Source organism: Populus alba, chromosome 5 (genome assembly GCF_005239225.2).
Source record: "Populus alba chromosome 5, ASM523922v2, whole genome shotgun sequence".
In the NCBI taxonomy this organism is placed as follows: Eukaryota; Viridiplantae; Streptophyta; class Magnoliopsida; order Malpighiales; family Salicaceae; genus Populus; species Populus alba.
In genome coordinates, this window is record NC_133288.1 from 6,431,114 (window position 1) to 6,448,533 (window position 17,420).

Consider the following 17,420-nt stretch of genomic DNA (forward strand, 5'->3'; position numbering starts at 1 on the left):
TATAATATCTTAATCGATTTCCATTACACAAAATTCATTAAGATTGCCCTAATCAAACTTCGCAATCAATTAAATTAACATTATTTTTAAAATTGTACCTTGAAAAATGGACAAGTCACATAAAAATAACATTAATACTTAAAATAGAAAAAATAATAAAAGATTAGTAATTGAAATAGTTAAAATTAAATAAGATATAATTGTTTAAAGGAAAGTAATTCAGGGGCTGTAGACTACTAAGATGTATAAGAAAAGGACTGGTTTGTAGTTAATCTTACAGACACCGATTTTAATCCTTCAGGCATCATCATTTGTCTGTGCAATGAAGTTGAAACACCGGTTAGTTTTAAACAGTAAAACTCTAGCCAGTGTCTGGGTTTTGATTTGAAGGGGCAAATCTTCTTGATTGATTCATCCTCAAAAATGGGTTCAATTAAAACATTCTCTGCTTACCCTCCACCATCACAATTTCAGAATTTGAAATTGTCAAAAGATTGCTTCTTCTTCAATCCACTAAAACCTCCACTATGTTCCTTCAATCCACTCAACATCCACAACAGGCACAGACTACGCATATCCTCAAAACACTCTTGTATGTCACCCTTTCCTCAAATACTCACTTCTAGTCTCTCCAAGACAAACTACAAATTCACCATTTTTTTGTCCGAGAAGGTTTTGGTTTCCCTTGTTGGGGCATTCATTTTTATTGGTTCTTTTGGTTTAAATACTAGGCAAAGTTTGGCGCTTCCTGCTCAAACAACTGGTTCTAGTGTGAATTTAGAGGAAAAGAGAGATGCCCATATGGAGAAAAGTGAGGATGAGGAGATGTTTGAGAAGGTTTTGGAGATGGAGCCAAGGAATGTGGAGGCATTGAAGGTCGTTGTGCATGGGAAAATGAGGACAGGACAGACTAAAGAGGCTGTGAAGTATGTCGAGAGGTTGATTGATATTGAGCCTGAGCAAGTTGAATGGAGGCTTTTGGAGGCACTTTGTTATGAGATGATGGGGCAGTTGAGTAAGGCTAAAACGTTGTTCAAGGAAATCTTGATAGAGAGACCTCTTTTGCTTAGAGCTTTGCACGTATGATTCTTGATCCGGTATTCCTGTCTTCTGAATTTTGTTTTTCCTACAAAAGAGTAGCTGTGTGCGCAGAAAAATAACCTTGGGTCTGTGTGCTTTTGTTTTTTCATTAAATGCCTACATGTACGAGTGCTGAGATGATCACAGAGTTGCACAAAAGCATTTGCTCTAGCTATCTGTTTTGAAAGTCATGGAGGCTGACTACTAACTGAGTTCAAACATGGGTGAATAAATAATCTGGTCAGAAAAAATTGCTTCCTAGAGGGATAGGTGATTAGTTTGAAAAGGTACAAGTAGATATACAGCCGTTTCTGTAATTGACCTCATAAAGCTTTTTCTTAATTTTACCAAAGATACATAGTTTCTTCTCTTTGTTCAAACATGTTGTTCTCAATACAATTGGCTGTGACCTAGATTTCTTTCTTGAGTTCCAATTTTCGTTATTCAAGTTCCTCTGCATGTTTTGTTTTGAAGATTTGCCACCGTTAGAAAGGTGGCTAGGGGAGAAATCTTTAGGAAGGATGGATGTGTTTGGAAGCAATTCAATAAAACTGGAGCTTTAGAGACCACTGAAGTGATATCTGTTGAAAATCACTTTTTTGATAATATAATTTAAATATTACTATATTAGATTTTTACAGTAACATCGTTTAATGACAAGTGATCAAATTTCATTTTTCTTGTTGCCAGTTATAGTTCCTTGGGTTTGAATTTAGTCCCACAGTTTGTCGAAACTCATCTCCTAGTTAAACCAGCACGCCTACTTTGTGTCTGTGGCAGATGATTATGATTTATGAGCTTGGTACTTTCTGATTTCTTGACCATTGGTATTCTTATCACTGTTTCATTTCTATTTGGTTACAGTACAATGGGCAAACTGAAAATAAGGATTTGGTTTGGGAATGAGTTTTCAGTAATTCCAGGAGTAATCAGATTTCATTTCTATTGCTCCTGCTATCAAGGATTTCAACTAATAATTAGCTTTCTTATTGGCAATTAGAATGGAAATTCATTCCTCGAACAACTATAAGAAAATTCTTTTTGTTCTTTTTTCTTATCAAGGGTTCCACAGTCCCTTGTGTTGCTATTAATTACGTTAATGTGTCATCTTCATCAGATTTCACTAGTGCAGGTTACTAGTTGATGGAAAGCCATGAACAACTCGACAAGACCTCAATATTTATCAAAATACTCTTATTGAGTAGCTCCATTCCTAGCCACTGAGATTGAATCATGAATTGCATGGTGGTATAGGATTTCTTAGAGAACCTTTTTCTATATAAATAGCACATCAATATGCCATCACATTTCTATGTTGATACCAACATCTGTGACTTTTTAGTGTTCTTTCTCGTCACTGGCAATTAGTAGCAGTATCTGACTCTCTGTTTGGTGCAGGGTCTGGCATTGGTGATGCACAAAAGTCTTGAAGGTCCAGCTGTCTTTGAGATGCTGAATAAAGCTCTGGAAGTTGCCCGTGATGAAAAAAGAGTCACTGAGGAGAGAAACATTAGAATTCTAATTGCACAAATGCTTGTTGTAAAGGTGAGTCCCATCAGCTAGTCCTTTTTTTCCAAGGTCAAGTGGGATATGAGGAGTGTTAGGCCTCGTAAAAATTGTTCCACGCTATACTTTGTGCAAATGCATGTTTGAAAATAGGGCATTAATAAGAGACATTGAACTGGAAAAACAGAAAGATATTGATTGGTAGATAATGGATCAAGTCAACGAATTGATTTTCCCGCTTTTAATATGTCAAAACTTGCATACTTTGCAGGGGGAATTGGAGGAAGCTTTGAAGAAATTTCAAGATCTGGTTAGTGACAACCCACGAGATTTTCGGCCTTATCTTTGCCAGGTAAGCTTGTTTCAATTGTGTGTTCATGCTTGCAAATGGGTAACATCAATTGATTCTTTCATTTTTCTTGAGCTTAAAGTTTGAGGCGCTACACCATCTTTTAAAGATTTGAAATCTGCTCATAATTTTCTTACATTTATCTTGAAGCACGTTGCCTTCGATTTATATCAAATTTCAGGTGTCCATAATTTGTTGCTTATGACAGCATGGTTGTCTATATTCTGTTGAGAGTTCTGAAAGAGACACTATACCCTTAAATCTTACTTCCTACTGAGCACCAGTCAAGTTTCATTCTAAGTTATAAACAACCTTGTATATAACTAGTAGCAGCAAGCATGTTTACTGATACTCTGATGAAATACAGTATTTTTGGCTCTTCCTGAGTTGTTATGTGTTCCACAAAATTTGGAGAAGAACATTTTTTGTGTAAATCCTCAATCTCCTATGGCAAATATTGATTACTAATTGTGCAAGGAATGCAATTAACAGAATGGAGTTGTAGCATAAAGAATTAAATATTACAGTTTTACTTTTATCAATAACCAATAATGGGAATTTATGGCAGGGAATAATATACAGTCTGTTGGGTAGAAAAGAAGCAGCTGCAGAACATTTTGAAACATATCAGAGTCTTGTGCCAGATGAATTTCCACAAAGGATATTTCTTGATGATGTTGTATTGGAAGCGAAAACCAAGTCCCGGGAATGGTTTCAGGAGGAGTTTCAACCTGAATTCCCATACAAGAAATAAAGCACAATGATGTTTGTGTTTTTGCAGTTTTACTGCTAGAAGGAAATCCCTGGCTCCATTTTTGTTGCCATACTGAACTAAACAATAATGCTTCTGATTTGCATGACATGCAGTCATGGTGAGACATCTAGATGCTACAGTGATTTTCTCAGTTAAAAAAAACAGAGGCGTCTGTTTACTCGTATCATAAAGAAGATTTTATTCTCATTTTGTTCTTTCACTAGTTCCGTGCCATTTGAGTTCCACGTGTTTTAGTCTGGGCATCAATGCTAAAGAAGATTTTTCAAAATATTTTGAACTCGTAAGGGACAATATAGCTTTTTTTGGGTTTGGAAATATATTAAAATAATATTTTTATTTATTTTTTAAATTTTATTTTTTATATTAAAATAATAAAAATATTTAAAAAATAATTAAAAATTAACATTTTAACAAAGAAAAAACAGGTTGACACCTCCCGAAAGGCCACTTCTATGCATCGAAAATGAGCGGTATTTGCATAGCCGGATCTGATTTGAAGTCGGAGTGTTTTTTTTCTCTATCTTTCAATTTTGAAGGGGAAAAAAATAAAAACATGGCACCAGGTGGCATAAAGGACCTCCTCGTCTACTATGTATGATCAAAACAAATTTTGAAAAATATGATTTAAAACGATCTCCTTTTGGGGGGCATATTCCAATATTGAGTAATGGCGAGTAAATTTATGATTTTTGCTTAATCTTTTTTGTTCTAAATCAAATTTTAAAGACTCCATGTGTTGTGTTTTTTTAATAATGAGGTGATGCCTTTCAACTTTGATTAATATATCAAATAATGTGATTTGGAGCTGGATTAAATAGTTTTTTTTTAAAAATATATTTTTTATTTAATTATATAATAATAAAAATAAATGATAATTGTAAAACAATCAAATAAAATATAAATGAACGACTATAATGCACAAAATAAGCGTTTGCTAATATTAAAAAATAATCTCTATAATTTTATTTGAAAACATAACTATAATGAACAATATTAAATAAAATAATATCCAGTTAGATGACTGTTATTTTACCACTGGTCAAATGAAAAGTCTTTTAACATAAAAAAATTAATAAACTAGCACTTCTAACTTGTTATTTACATAAAAAACATATTTAATTATGAATTGAAAAGCTAATACATTTATTTAATTAAATAAATATAAAAAAATTAATGTGTCAATAAATACAAGAAAAGATTATTAATATTAACTAAAGATTAAACTATAAAATTAAAAAAATAAATGTGAATCATGATATATATCACACATGATGATTCATGACCCGTTTATGTTTAATAATTTTATCTTTTGAAACCACTATACAGTTATAAAAATAAACAATCAGGAGGAAGTGGTCGAGTGAAATTAAACGAAAAAAAAACAATATATAGGGTTGCATCAAAAGAACGGTAGCTAATAATAATAATAAAAAAACATAAAAAGAATGGCAGCTAATATAAAAAAAAAATTACAATCTTGTATGAAAAAGTAAAAAATAAATGATATTTTATTAAAAATATAATAAAAACATTTATAATTAACTTATTTTAATTAATTTAAATTAAAATTGAACACCTGCGACATGCCACACATATACTTAATTAAACCATTTCAATATATATATATATATATATATATATATATATATATATATATATATAAGTTAAAAAATGGTTGGATACCTAGGTTAGTCCAATAAAAGATAAAGTCACGCTAAAACCTGCCCTTTAATATTTTTTTTTTTCTTGACATAGGAGTAGACAACTTTTTGTTAGCCTTTTATATTTTTTAAAATAAAAGTAGATAAACAATCATCTGCTTGTCTAATTTTTTACTACTACATTGTTGATTGGAGGGTTATTATTTACTTAAATTCTATTTTTGAACTTGTTTTTATTTATAAATATAAAATAAAACCCTATAACCTTAAAAAACCAATCCCCCAACCCAAAAAAAAAAAAAATTCCTCAACTTTGATCTTTTTTTTTTTAGCAAAATGGAACTCCAAAAACATCTCGGTTCCATTCCTCTTGTCAAGGAGAACACTTTGACACAAATTAGATTATTTTTTTCATTGAAATTTGACCAACCAACCTCTTTTTTTTTTTTTTTTTTTTTTTTTCTGTTATTTTTTAGTAATGTTTTCTTATTTTTCAAGCTTAGAAACTAAAATATAAATAAAATAAAGTTTTTTTTATTAAAAACATATAATTATGAAACTAAAAGGACTAAAAATTATTTTTGGACAATTTTTAAAGCTAGAAGGCATTGGAACTATTTATTTTTTAAAAAAGAATTGTCATTCTTCTTCATCTTTTTTTTTTTAAAAAAATTTTGATCCTCAACTCTAAATTTCTTACAAACAATAAAATTAATTTTTTTTTAAATTAAGCATCAAAATTAAGATATATTTTTTCAGATCGTGATAATTCACTATAAATCAAATCAAAATAAATTTGCAAAATCCAATACCAAAAAACACAATGTAAAAAAAATAAGTTGAAAAAAAAAAATAATTGATAAAAAGAAAAAATGCAAACTATGGTGTGAATCCATAATAATAAATTGAGGAAAATTGTTTTCAAGAGGAGAATAAATTTATCTTTAGCATTGCTTTAAAAGGACATATATTTTTCTTTTTCATTTAATTTAAATTTAAATAACTTAATAATAATTAATTAATAATATGCATGGTCTAAAATCAATAAGGAAACTCAAATATGAAACTCTGGCAGCTTAAATTTAAACTTTCCAAACCCAAATGAAACCATTTTATATATTGTTGGATAGTTTCCTTTTTGAGTAACATTATTTTCTTGTCTATTGATATTTCATAGGACATAAAGTCCTCTTCAGACAGACAGCGGTCCACAACCTCAACCACCGTCACTAACCATGTCTCTAGAAACAACCCCTCTCTTCCATTTAAAAACTGGTCTCCAACCTAGCCGCCGGTTCATTCCCTCCATTCCCGGTCTATCATCGGCTCACCACCCCCGGATTCCACTTCATTTCCAGGTTTCTCAGTCTTTTCGCGCCAAAAAAACAATTAAGCCCACAGAAACTAAAATTCCCGCGGTTTTCGAGCACGGAACTGCGGTGACTGAGAAGCAACCTGACCCGCCGGTGAGAATAGTCACCATTGTTGGCGCAGGAAGCATCAGCCCTTTAAAACGCACTCCTTGGGAAGAGGTCATGCTCCATACTGTAAGTATCAGTGCTAAAAATACTTTCAGCGAACTACTAGGTAGCATATCCATACCTGTTTAGTCTCATTCATGGACCTCACTGTGCGGTCAGGGTACCTTCAGATGTAACTGCATGTGTGTGTATAATGGAAATTAATGGTAGACTTTTGGATAATTCGGTTTTTTTTATGAGAGATTGTTAATATTTTCCTGATAATTACATGACCTTTTTGCATCAATTATATGATAATACAAAATGATTATTCAGGATGGGTTGTCATGCTTTCTCTGATATGGGAATTGCTGGAATTGTGTCGTTGTAAATGTTTTCGTTTAGCGGTCAAGTCCGATCTTTGATTGGCTAGCTTGCATTGGACAAAGTCTACATCCCAAGATTAGTTAAGCAATGTCATCAATGCTTGGGCTAGAGGATTCTGGAGGAAAATCCTACTGGCTGTAGCCCTCCAAAACTTGAATGGATGACCTTAAGGTAGCAAACCTTGGACCCGATCACTAGACCTTATCCCTTGGGTTATTTTGTGGTTTTTATTTTTTTTAGTAATGAAATACTGAAGAAAACATTATCTCCAAAAACTTACGGTTTTTTTTTTTTGTTGGTTATATAGTGAAATACCATGTCTTATATATTTTGCAAGGTCGCGTTCTCTTTTGGTAACTCTTTCTTTTCGTTACTAGGCAAAAAGATTGAAGTGGATTGATGAAGGATATGATATGCTGGTGTTTACTGATGACTTGTATCAATCCAAGGATCAAACCAAGATTCTACTAAAGGCATTGAGCTGTGCAGATATATTGCTGATAGTGGCCGTTATGGATCAAGAATCAGTCAAGTGGATTGAAACCGAAAGCAAAAATGTTCCAAACATTGTATGCTTTGACTCATCTCCGAATCTAGTGAACAAATTAGGAGGATCTTATGTTCAGAATGAGACCAGTGGGACCTTATTTGCAAAAACATTTGGAATTTCACTGTCTAAGAACGCCAGTGATTCCATGGATGTAGTGCAGACTGTATCAGATGCATGGAAGCGACATAATTCGGATGACATCAGGTTCTGCTTGCTGATAATAATCAGTGCTTATATAAGACCTGTACCAATCCTAAAGAACCTGAGATCAAAAGGGTTTTCCACCCTGAACTGCATGGTCAAGAATTGTGGGCCTCAGATATTAAATTGTCTATTGGATCCTGACTGCAGGAAAGCTCTTCAATGCTTGAACAAATGCAGCCCAGTCGATCAGGTGTGTAATTATAGATGTATTGCTTCTTACGAAAGTCCAAACCTGGAAGCATTTTCTCTTTGTGTGCTGCAGAAGAACAATTGTCTTGAATTGGATGCGAAGATCCCTGAAAAACCTTTTGTGCCTCCCATGGCCAGGTTTCGAGGGGAGGACTTAAGTCATGAAACTGCAGAGGATCTTTTTGTGGGTTGGTTGGGGAGTCTGGACTGGAGTTGGCGGGTAATTGCAGGACAGAACCCAGCTTATGATCAATTCCCATGCCAGTACCAGTTGTTCTACAGAGGAAAGGCGAAAGGTTCATTTTGGTACGAGCCAGTTTTCCAAGTTAAAACTCTAGAGGGTAAGGTAGTTTGGAGGAGAAGGAAGTATCGTGTCAAAAGAGGCAAAATTCCTGGAACATTTTACTTCAGTGTATTGGACAATGGTGTTGTTTCCAAGGAGTGTTGGACGATTGTGGACGTCTCTGATGATTTTAGTTGGGGTCTGTTTCATTACAATGGGGCTGCTCGAGTTGCAGGACAGGCATATACAGGAGCAGTGCTTGTTAGTCCAGATGGAGCCTACCCTAATGAAAAGGAGAGCAAGAGACTTGCTTCTGCCTTGGAAAAATGTGGAATAAAAGAATGGGAGCTATTTACAGTTGACAATTGTTCATGCCAAGATCCTCCGCTAGGACTTCCAGAGGGCTCAAGTTTGCACTCTGCAATTGATGTTAAAGACCAGAAATGGACCTCCACATAGTTATGCCTGGAAGTTTTGATTTCAACCGTTGATTCAATGTCAATCGGACATGGATGGGTCATGAACTTATGGGTGCAGCACCATTAGGTAGATGAGGCAACTCATCTGCAGATTGGTATGTAGTTGTGAAGATGGAATTTGCTATTGAAAGATCACATAAGAACTGGTGATAGTGTATAATATGGTGCAAAAATAAATAAAAACAAGTCCAATTTCAATATTCTTTCACAAGTAACCAGTGGCCATTATATAACTATAATATTGTTTTATATATATATATATATATATATATATATATATATATATATATAGCATATTAGTTTAATATACAAAACTCAAAATGTAAATTAAAAGTTTCGAAAGCTAAATGTAAATCTATCACTAGGAGAAATGCAGACAAGTGATAACAGTAAAATCAAATGCTAAATACAAATCTATCACTAAAAGAAATGCAGATGGTTGGTATTGGTAAAACTAACTTCATTGCTAAAGAAACCTCTTTCTACTGTTTTAACCAGAGATTAGAGATCGAATGGTTGGTACTGGTAAAAACTACACTGCTAAAGAAACCCCTTTCTACTGTTTTAGCCAGAGATGAGAGATCGAATTCCACTCATGCTCCGAGTTAGAGTCCTGATAAAAGATTAGAAGAATTATCTCATCATATATAGCCAATGAAAAGTATTAATAATAAATAAATGGACCAATAAGAAAAAAGTACAATACCAATGCTGTAAATTGGTTATTGTGTTATTACATCAGGGTGAAAATGCCAACATTAAACCAGAAATGATGCTTGTTTCATATGCCAATTTGAGTCTCTCTCCAGCACCCACAAGCTGCAATGGGAAATGGAAATCTCCTCGACAGGCACTTGTTTTAACCATCATTGCTAATCCATTGAAATCACATGCCCCTTCATCTAGATCATGCACTTGGAAGTACATATTAAAAGCATAAGAAACATTGCCATCAAAGTCTAGTTTGTTGCATGATGATCCATAATCCAATCTTCTGCAATCAGCCAGAGAGCAGGGCATAGCTGATTTCAACTGTATCATGGTCAAGTTCTTATTTTCCTCATTAAGCAAACACCATTGAGATGGTATGTACTGGACTCCATGCTGCTATTAGCATCTTTTCATCACCTTTTCCAGATAAATATATGGAAATTTTAGCTGTTCATCGTAGCGAAAGAGCTCCCAATGTTTCTCGAAATGTTCTGGTGCAATGCTCTTCTGATTCTTCGATTAGACCAAAGAGATACACATCCAATTAATCTGGTCGCACAGGGGTTTCTTTTTTTAAGAAGACCGTCATGGAATGTTTTGGCTAATTCAAGGCCGGCATTAATGTTACAATCTGGAGGCCAACCAACTTCTCCCATTATGATCTTCAAATCGCCAACACTGTTCTTCTTAAAGGTCCAAACGAGAGTATCATAATTTGCATCGAAAGACATTGCTATATAAAACATTTTTATCAGAAATTGTTATGTCATTACCATCAAAGAAGGCATATTCAAACGGGAAGCCTTGGTTTAGATAAAGACAAAGGAATTGATATATAATTAACAACAAAGGAAGCTTTTTTTGACGCTTCACAATATGAATCGTGATATCTTTTATGTTGTTACAGAAATTACTATCGGATGGTTTGTTGGAAGATGATTCATGAACATCAACATTAAAGGCTTCTGTAGCTCTGATTTTGTCTCCGACTCCATCATTGTCCTAAGTCTTTTAAACGTCTTGCAATTCTGGAAATGTAAACGGAACATTGTCACAAGTGCTATTAAAACTTAACAAGAAAGCTCGTTTCCAACAGCCGAAGAGGGTTTTTCGGAAGATGATTCGTAAACATCAGCATTAAGAGCTACTGTAACTTTGATCTTGTCTCCGACTTTAACATTGTTCAAAGCCTCTTTTTTTTTTTAAATTTTTTTTGAAATGGTTTGTGTAAAAGGGTTATTGCGAATTATACCTTTTTTTTCCCATTAAAATTCTTTTGTAAAAAAAAAAAGATGGTATATATTGGGTTAAATTAATAGTAAAAATATCCTTAAATCAGCTTTCATGTACCGAAATTAAATCTCACTTCAATCAAATCTTAAATATAAAATTCACAAACCTGGGAGTATATAGGAGTAAATTGTCATCTTTCTTTATGGATGGCGCCGTTGAAGATATTATTTGTGCCTATGACCAAATATGGGAATGATATTTCATATTTGGGCTTCAGCGCAAGAATTCACCTCATCCAAACAAAGACTCAATTGTCACTTAATTCCTATAGTTTAATCAAACTAATTAATTTGTTCATATAGCTTTAAAAATAATACAATATTTACTTGATTAGAGATTACCACGTATTAGTTTTCTTTTTCTTCAAAACGCCTTCTTTCCTAATTAAAAAAATCCCTATCTTCACCTATTTATCTTTTTATTTTTTAAATATACAAAATAAATAGAACAAACATAAAATAAGAAGACTAAGAGCTAATGTAATTAAAGTATTTTTTGTTTAAAATAATATATTTTTTTTAATTTTTAAAATTTGTTTTTAGCATTAGAACATTAAAACAACTCAAAAACTCTGAAAAAGTTGATTTAAGCTAATTTTTTTTTCTTAAAAAAAAGCGCAGTCAGAACACAATGGCAGACGGAGCCTATGTTATTAATTATTATGAATATAGGGATTGAATATATAATTTCTGACCTGAAAGGACTGGTATTTTGTTTTTCTAAACTTTAGGGACGGAGTTATATCCTATAAGTTTATATTCGCCACCTATAACAAATGCTTCCCTCAATCACTGGCTGTCTCACGGTTTTCAACCAGACATGACCAGAGCCACTGCTCCTTCATAACTTCTTCCCTTCTCTTTAGTTTCTCCTCCTCTCTCTGGCACATGTATTGATAATCAATTGATTTCATAGTCTTTTGGTTGTGGAGAGTGAAGTGAGGTTCTAGTTTCTTTTTAGTAAACAAAAAAAATGGGTCCTTTAACATTAGCTGTAGACACAAAAACCTCTTCAAATCCCCATTTAGGTACCTACTTTTTGTTTTTTTTTTTCCCCTTTTGCTATTACACTTATCTAATAATTAAGCAGAATGAAACATGAATTGAATTGAAAGCTTTGTTCTTTTTGGTTTGGCAGATGCACCTATTTTGAAAATGCAAAAAACAAAGCCTTTTGCATCAATCAATGCTCAAGAAGATAGCCCATTTGATTTCTTGCGTATTTTATTCGGTATGTTTCTTTGATTCTGCGCTATCATATCTTCTTCTTCTTTTTTTTTCCTTTTTTTTCATATAAAATATGCGTGTGTATTCTTTAAATTTTTGGCAGAGGGAGTTATAGCAGGAGGTACAGCTGGTGTTGTTGTTGAAACTGCATTGTATCCTATTGATACCATAAAGACAAGACTTCAGGCAGGGTCTCTCTCTGTTTAATGTTTGTTTTGGATATTATTGTCCTTTGTCTTTCTTAATACTATGTTTTTACTATCTCATTTCTAATTTCTTAAATTCTTACCTTGCCTTATGGTTTGATAGATTCTCTTGGGTGCTTAATTTTGACAATTTGCTATGTATTTATTCCATCTGCACTGAATAATAACAAGAATGCTTTGAAATTTACTGTTTACAGGCGGCTCGTGGTGGTGGAAAAATAATGTTAAAGGGTCTTTACTCTGGATTGGCTGGAAATCTAGCTGGTGTCTTACCGTAAGTACTTTTTGCAGCATGAAAGTTCCCGAGTTCATTGTTCCAATATACGCGTATACATGAGCATGCTAGCCATCTCCCACTGTGTTCAGTATTCTTGTACTGATCATGCACATTGGAGAATTGGTGCTCCAGCACGCTAGCACTCTAACAGGCTTTCAAGCTCAAAAGCTTGACATGTTCCTGGCTGATTTTGCGATTATTCATGATTCATTAAAAAAACTAATTCCACTAGCTCAGTAGGAAAGTTGATGAAATCTGAAATACCTGTGTGGTGGGGTGGGTGTGACTCTGTGCACATGCTGTCTCCCTCTATCCATGTCTGCCTCTGGTAGTGTCGTTGTTTAGTATTTACAATTGAAAATTACAAAAGCTCACATTCTAATTTTTGTTGTGGTTAAAAACTGCTAATCAAAATGAATGAATAAGCTTATAGTCTCATGCTTCAATTTTCTGATGAACTCAAAAAGTTTTAGGGTGCAGGAAGTAGTAAACTCTTCCACGCAGAGTGTTCATTTTCCAAATAGAGTAGTATTTTTCTTCTTTACGGTCAGGTTAAGGAATTGAGTTTAGACACCACTCTTGTTAAATTTTGATAATTAACTTTCAGTTTCCTCTCTTCCAAATCTAATCAACTGCAGACAAGAAGTGGAAAACATAATTATAATTTCATAGGAGGTTCTCAACTGTTATTGTCTTGTGAATGATCAACAAAATAACTCTGGATGAAGTTACATGATCCGATCAATTAAAATTTAATATGTGGTTACTATGAAGTTCTTTTCTTCCCTGTATCCATGCCTGCTTTTGGTTCCCAGTTAGTTGGTAATGCTTCTCTCTCTACATTTTATTTTCTATTCTTCAGAGCTTCTGCGTTATTTGTTGGAGTATATGAGCCGACCAAGCAGAAATTGTTGAAGACGTTTCCTGAAAATCTTAGTGCTGTAGCTCATCTGGTAAGATTTCTGTTTTCAATTTTGAGTATTTTCTGTCATGGTATGAATATTGGCTTGGGTGCATGTTCAATGCAGAATGTCAAATAGGCCTTCCATTTTGTAGGTCTGTTTACACAGCTCAGTTACGCTGCAAAGCTTGCATCTGTCATCAAAGTGTTAATTAATTAATTTGGTTGAAGCTCTAGATACAATATGGCGCACTGTTCCTTCGTTCTCTCCTCATTTCCTCACAGGATTAGAATTGTATGATGTCTTATAGTCTTTATTATTCCATCATGGAATATAATTTACATCATCTATCACACCAGCCACCCAGATAGTGTCAACTGTCAAGATCATTATCTACCAGTGCAACGCAACTGTCCTAAATTTTTAATTTTTAAGCTAAGGTTGTCTACAGTGAAGTATTTTTTTTCCCTTTTATGAATACTCTTTTCTTGCAGTAGCTTTAAGGTTGTTGACTTTTATGTAGACTGCGGGTGCTGTGGGAGGGATTGCTGCTTCTCTCATTCGTGTTCCAACAGAGGTATATATTGTTTACTTGTGCATCCATATATATATATAGGCCATTATTACTCAAATTAAATAATCCTCAGGTTGTTAAGCAAAGGATGCAGACTGGCCAATTCACCTCAGCCCCCGATGCTGTCCGTCTTATTGTCTCTAAGGAAGGTTTTAAGGGTTTTTATGCGGTATGTTATGTCTCCCTATAAAAACCCTGAGATACTTGTGTTTGTTTGCTATCTTAGATCTCTTGATTTCTCTGAATTAGCAAATTTAAAGTTTTGATTTGCTTTGTTTATGATAAATATAGGAAGGTTCTTTTTCAGACTAAAGATTTTTGGCTGTTTATTATGCCTTTACCATCATACTTCATAAATCCTTATGCATTTCTGACTTCCAACTTCTTTTTGAGAGTGCAGGGATATGGATCTTTTTTGCTGCGTGATTTGCCATTTGATGCAATTCAATTCTGCATCTATGAGCAGCTACGGATTGGTTATAGAGTGGCCGTATGCTTTCACCAAGCATCAATTTTTTGTGAAATCCTTCAATTACTTCAATTACTTTGTGCTATTTTACTCAAATGCTTCTTTGTTTTTAATACATGATGAAATCCATATAATTTGTGTGCTCTATTCCAGGTTCAGAGATTGTTGCTTGTGACCAATTCATATCTATGTAACATAGATAATTGGAGAAGTGAGAGAGCGACGTGTATTTGTTTTAACCCAATTAGACAAAAACTCATAAACTATGATGCCATGTTGGATAGAAAGTTGTTAGAGAATAATATAAATTATGTATTGGAGTCTTACCTAACAGCTTAAGCTATTGAGTTGATTGGTTCTTTGACATGATATCATAGTCTTAATGACCAAACGGTCACGAGTTTGAATCTCATCACCCTCATTCTCTCCTCTAATTAAAATTAATTGATAGCATAAGATAGTGTGGGTCTATGCAAAGTTTAAGTTATGGGGTTGAATTGGTTCTTTGATAAGAGTTATGAGAGTTTAAGAGTGATTTGACTTAACATAATGAGTTAAATAAATTAGATTCTTGCATTGATTTGTGTGACTTTGTCTGTTGCATTCTTTCCTTGAAACATTGACTGTCGGAAGGTGGTAAACTAGTTTCTTTTCTTGAGAGATGAAGATTGAAAAGATGATATGTTTGGAATAATCAATTACTAATAAATATTATAAATTTAAACTATAGTATAGTCTCTGCTACCTATAAGAAATAACCATGTGAATATTAAATTAAACGTGCACAACATGTGGCCATAGAAGTAGTGTACATGAAGATGTGTACACCCAAGCATTTAAATTTATATGTACACTTTCTTCTTCTCTTGGCAGGCACAAAGAGAGTTGAATGATCCTGAGAATGCTGCAATTGGTGCTTTTGCTGGTAATATTGAAGTCCAGATATGTGAATTGCCTTCATTTCCTCCATATGATACTCATTTTCTCATTGAATTTGGGTATCTTATCAAAGGCTTGGTAGAGGAAATTTATACCAGCTACATAAAATTTAATGATTAGATTAAAAATACGAGAGTTTAAGAAGGAAAAGGGGCAAAACAATGTACTAGTTGTACATGTGTAATGTGATAGCTGTATATGTCATATAGCTCCTGACTGGCATGAGTTGGAGTGGAAAACTGCTTGTGAACACAGTTGAGATGGAATAAATGTATTTGTTCGCAGTTTCTTTTATATCCTCAAGAACAGTTTTTCAATATGAATCCCATTTCATGCTCCCCATACCTTCCTCTATTTCTTTCATATGTTCTCTATTAAACTTTTTAAACTGCACTCTGTAGCAAAAAAATGAATAAATTTTAATTTAATAACTCTGTATTATGAATAATAATGTTTTGCAGGTGCACTAACTGGAGCCATAACCACCCCCCTCGATGTGATCAAGACAAGGTTAATGGTTCAGGTATGCCTAAAACTCATGCATGGTGTCCTTCACATCATTGAGCCATTTTATGAGCTGCCTTTTGGTGTTATTATTCTTTGTAGGGATCAGCTAACCAGTACAAAGGCATCGTTGACTGTGTTTCGACTGTTGTTAGGGAAGAAGGACCTACTGCTCTCCTAAAGGTGTGAATCTTCAATGTTTCTTTTGCCCATGCAAACTGAGTTTGAACGTAATGTGCACTCAAAAAAAAGAGAGGAGAAATATTGTGGCTCTATTAAATTAGAAGGGATATGTAGTGACTGCTGTGAGAATGAATTTTTACCAATTCAGGTTAAAAATCTTGACATCTTGAGAGGAGAGTAATTTTTCTTGCTTTGCACTGCTGTATGTCAGGGTATAGGGCCGAGAGTGCTGTGGATAGGCATCGGTGGCTCAATCTTCTTTGGTGTCCTGGAACGCACAAAGCGGTTACTTGCTCAGAGGCGTCCTATATCTGATCAACAGCCAAACCCAAAGCAGGATTGAAGCTTGACCAGAGTGGCTTGGAACCAGTGGCAGCTTTGTCATGTTGACTTTCGGGTTCAATGTCAATCCATGCACCTGGAAATAGGGTGGGAGTATTGCCCTCGACACGAGCTTCATCAAAATCAACTGAAAGGAGATTTAATCAGGGATTGTCAACCCCTGGGCAGGCTTAACCATCAGTATTACAAAGAAAAGTTATCCGCATTCTTGAAAAAAAAAAAAACCAAAAACAAAAGAAAGCTGTTCATCTTCATCCTTTTTGTATACCAGAACTCGGGAAATGCAAGTGGGGCTTAAATGTAGTTATTTATCCTCGTGTCTTTTAGGAGGGAATGCTCTTCGTGGAAAGCAAAGCACTTGATCAAAATGAGTGTTAGAAGTCCTTTATTTTTGCTTTGCCCTTTTTTTGGGATTAGTGGAGCAGATTTTTTGATTTATGGTGGAGAATTTCCTAGAAGAATTGCTTTTCACTGATAATTTGGTGGAATTTTATGATGCTGCCTTTCTTTTCATCTTGTCCAACGGACCTTAGATTACACAGCAAGGGATAGGTATTCTCCATCTATAAATTCGACCCAAACTTGTCAGGGTCTGAGCCTGATACGGCGGAAATCTTGACTACAGGGCCGTCTCTTGGGGACTTTCGCCCTTTCCTTCACCATCATGGCTAATTCTCCAACATGGTTTTGTGTACATTTCACCTGTAGGAGCACGAGAGATTGTCAAAAAAAAAAAAATTTTTGCAATTTTTATATTGAACCAGGGACATTGACATATTGTACATTCGTTACAAAAATGACTTGGCCTCGCTCATGGCATCAAAAGGAAAATAAAAACTAAACATGTCCCCAGTAGCACACCACCAAACCG

The 17,420-nt window shown here is 34.2% G+C and overlaps 3 protein-coding genes across 3 annotated transcripts; all 3 read left to right on the forward strand.

Annotated features, from left to right (window-relative positions):
* Positions 1-293: 293 nt before the first annotated feature.
* Positions 294-3,904, forward strand: LOC118039104 (protein SLOW GREEN 1, chloroplastic). Its single transcript, XM_035045706.2, has 4 exons — positions 294-1,080; positions 2,479-2,625; positions 2,858-2,938; positions 3,504-3,904. Exons 1-4 carry the CDS (start codon positions 424-426, stop codon positions 3,687-3,689), a joined length of 1,071 nt encoding a protein of 356 aa, XP_034901597.1. The 5' UTR covers positions 294-423; the 3' UTR covers positions 3,690-3,904.
* A 2,613-nt stretch (positions 3,905-6,517) lies between these two features.
* LOC118039096 (violaxanthin de-epoxidase, chloroplastic) lies at positions 6,518-9,126 on the forward strand. The gene is made up of 2 exons (XM_035045695.2): positions 6,518-6,918; positions 7,596-9,126. Exons 1-2 carry the CDS (start codon positions 6,607-6,609, stop codon positions 8,901-8,903), a joined length of 1,620 nt encoding a protein of 539 aa, XP_034901586.1. The 5' UTR covers positions 6,518-6,606; the 3' UTR covers positions 8,904-9,126.
* Positions 9,127-11,696: 2,570 nt separating this feature from the next.
* On the forward strand, positions 11,697-17,020 carry LOC118039087 (S-adenosylmethionine carrier 1, chloroplastic/mitochondrial). The gene is made up of 12 exons (XM_035045685.2): positions 11,697-11,954; positions 12,065-12,157; positions 12,257-12,339; positions 12,557-12,633; positions 13,499-13,589; positions 14,062-14,115; positions 14,186-14,281; positions 14,513-14,602; positions 15,455-15,506; positions 15,982-16,043; positions 16,127-16,207; positions 16,419-17,020. Exons 1-12 carry the CDS (start codon positions 11,900-11,902, stop codon positions 16,548-16,550), a joined length of 966 nt encoding a protein of 321 aa, XP_034901576.1. The 5' UTR covers positions 11,697-11,899; the 3' UTR covers positions 16,551-17,020.
* Positions 17,021-17,420: the final 400 nt, after the last annotated feature.

Coding starts and splice junctions, on each gene's coding strand:
- LOC118039104 (XM_035045706.2), top strand. CDS start 424: ATGGGTTCAATTAAAACATTCTCTGCTTACCCTCCACCATCACAATTT. Junction 1,081..2,478: donor TTTTGCTTAGAGCTTTGCAC/GTATGATTCTTG, acceptor TGTTTGGTGCAG/GGTCTGGCATTGGTGATGCA. Junction 2,626..2,857: donor CACAAATGCTTGTTGTAAAG/GTGAGTCCCATC, acceptor CATACTTTGCAG/GGGGAATTGGAGGAAGCTTT.
- LOC118039096 (XM_035045695.2), top strand. CDS start 6,607: ATGTCTCTAGAAACAACCCCTCTCTTCCATTTAAAAACTGGTCTCCAA. Junction 6,919..7,595: donor AAGAGGTCATGCTCCATACT/GTAAGTATCAGT, acceptor TTTCGTTACTAG/GCAAAAAGATTGAAGTGGAT.
- LOC118039087 (XM_035045685.2), top strand. CDS start 11,900: ATGGGTCCTTTAACATTAGCTGTAGACACAAAAACCTCTTCAAATCCC. Junction 12,340..12,556: donor CCATAAAGACAAGACTTCAG/GCAGGGTCTCTC, acceptor TACTGTTTACAG/GCGGCTCGTGGTGGTGGAAA. Junction 16,208..16,418: donor GACCTACTGCTCTCCTAAAG/GTGTGAATCTTC, acceptor GCTGTATGTCAG/GGTATAGGGCCGAGAGTGCT.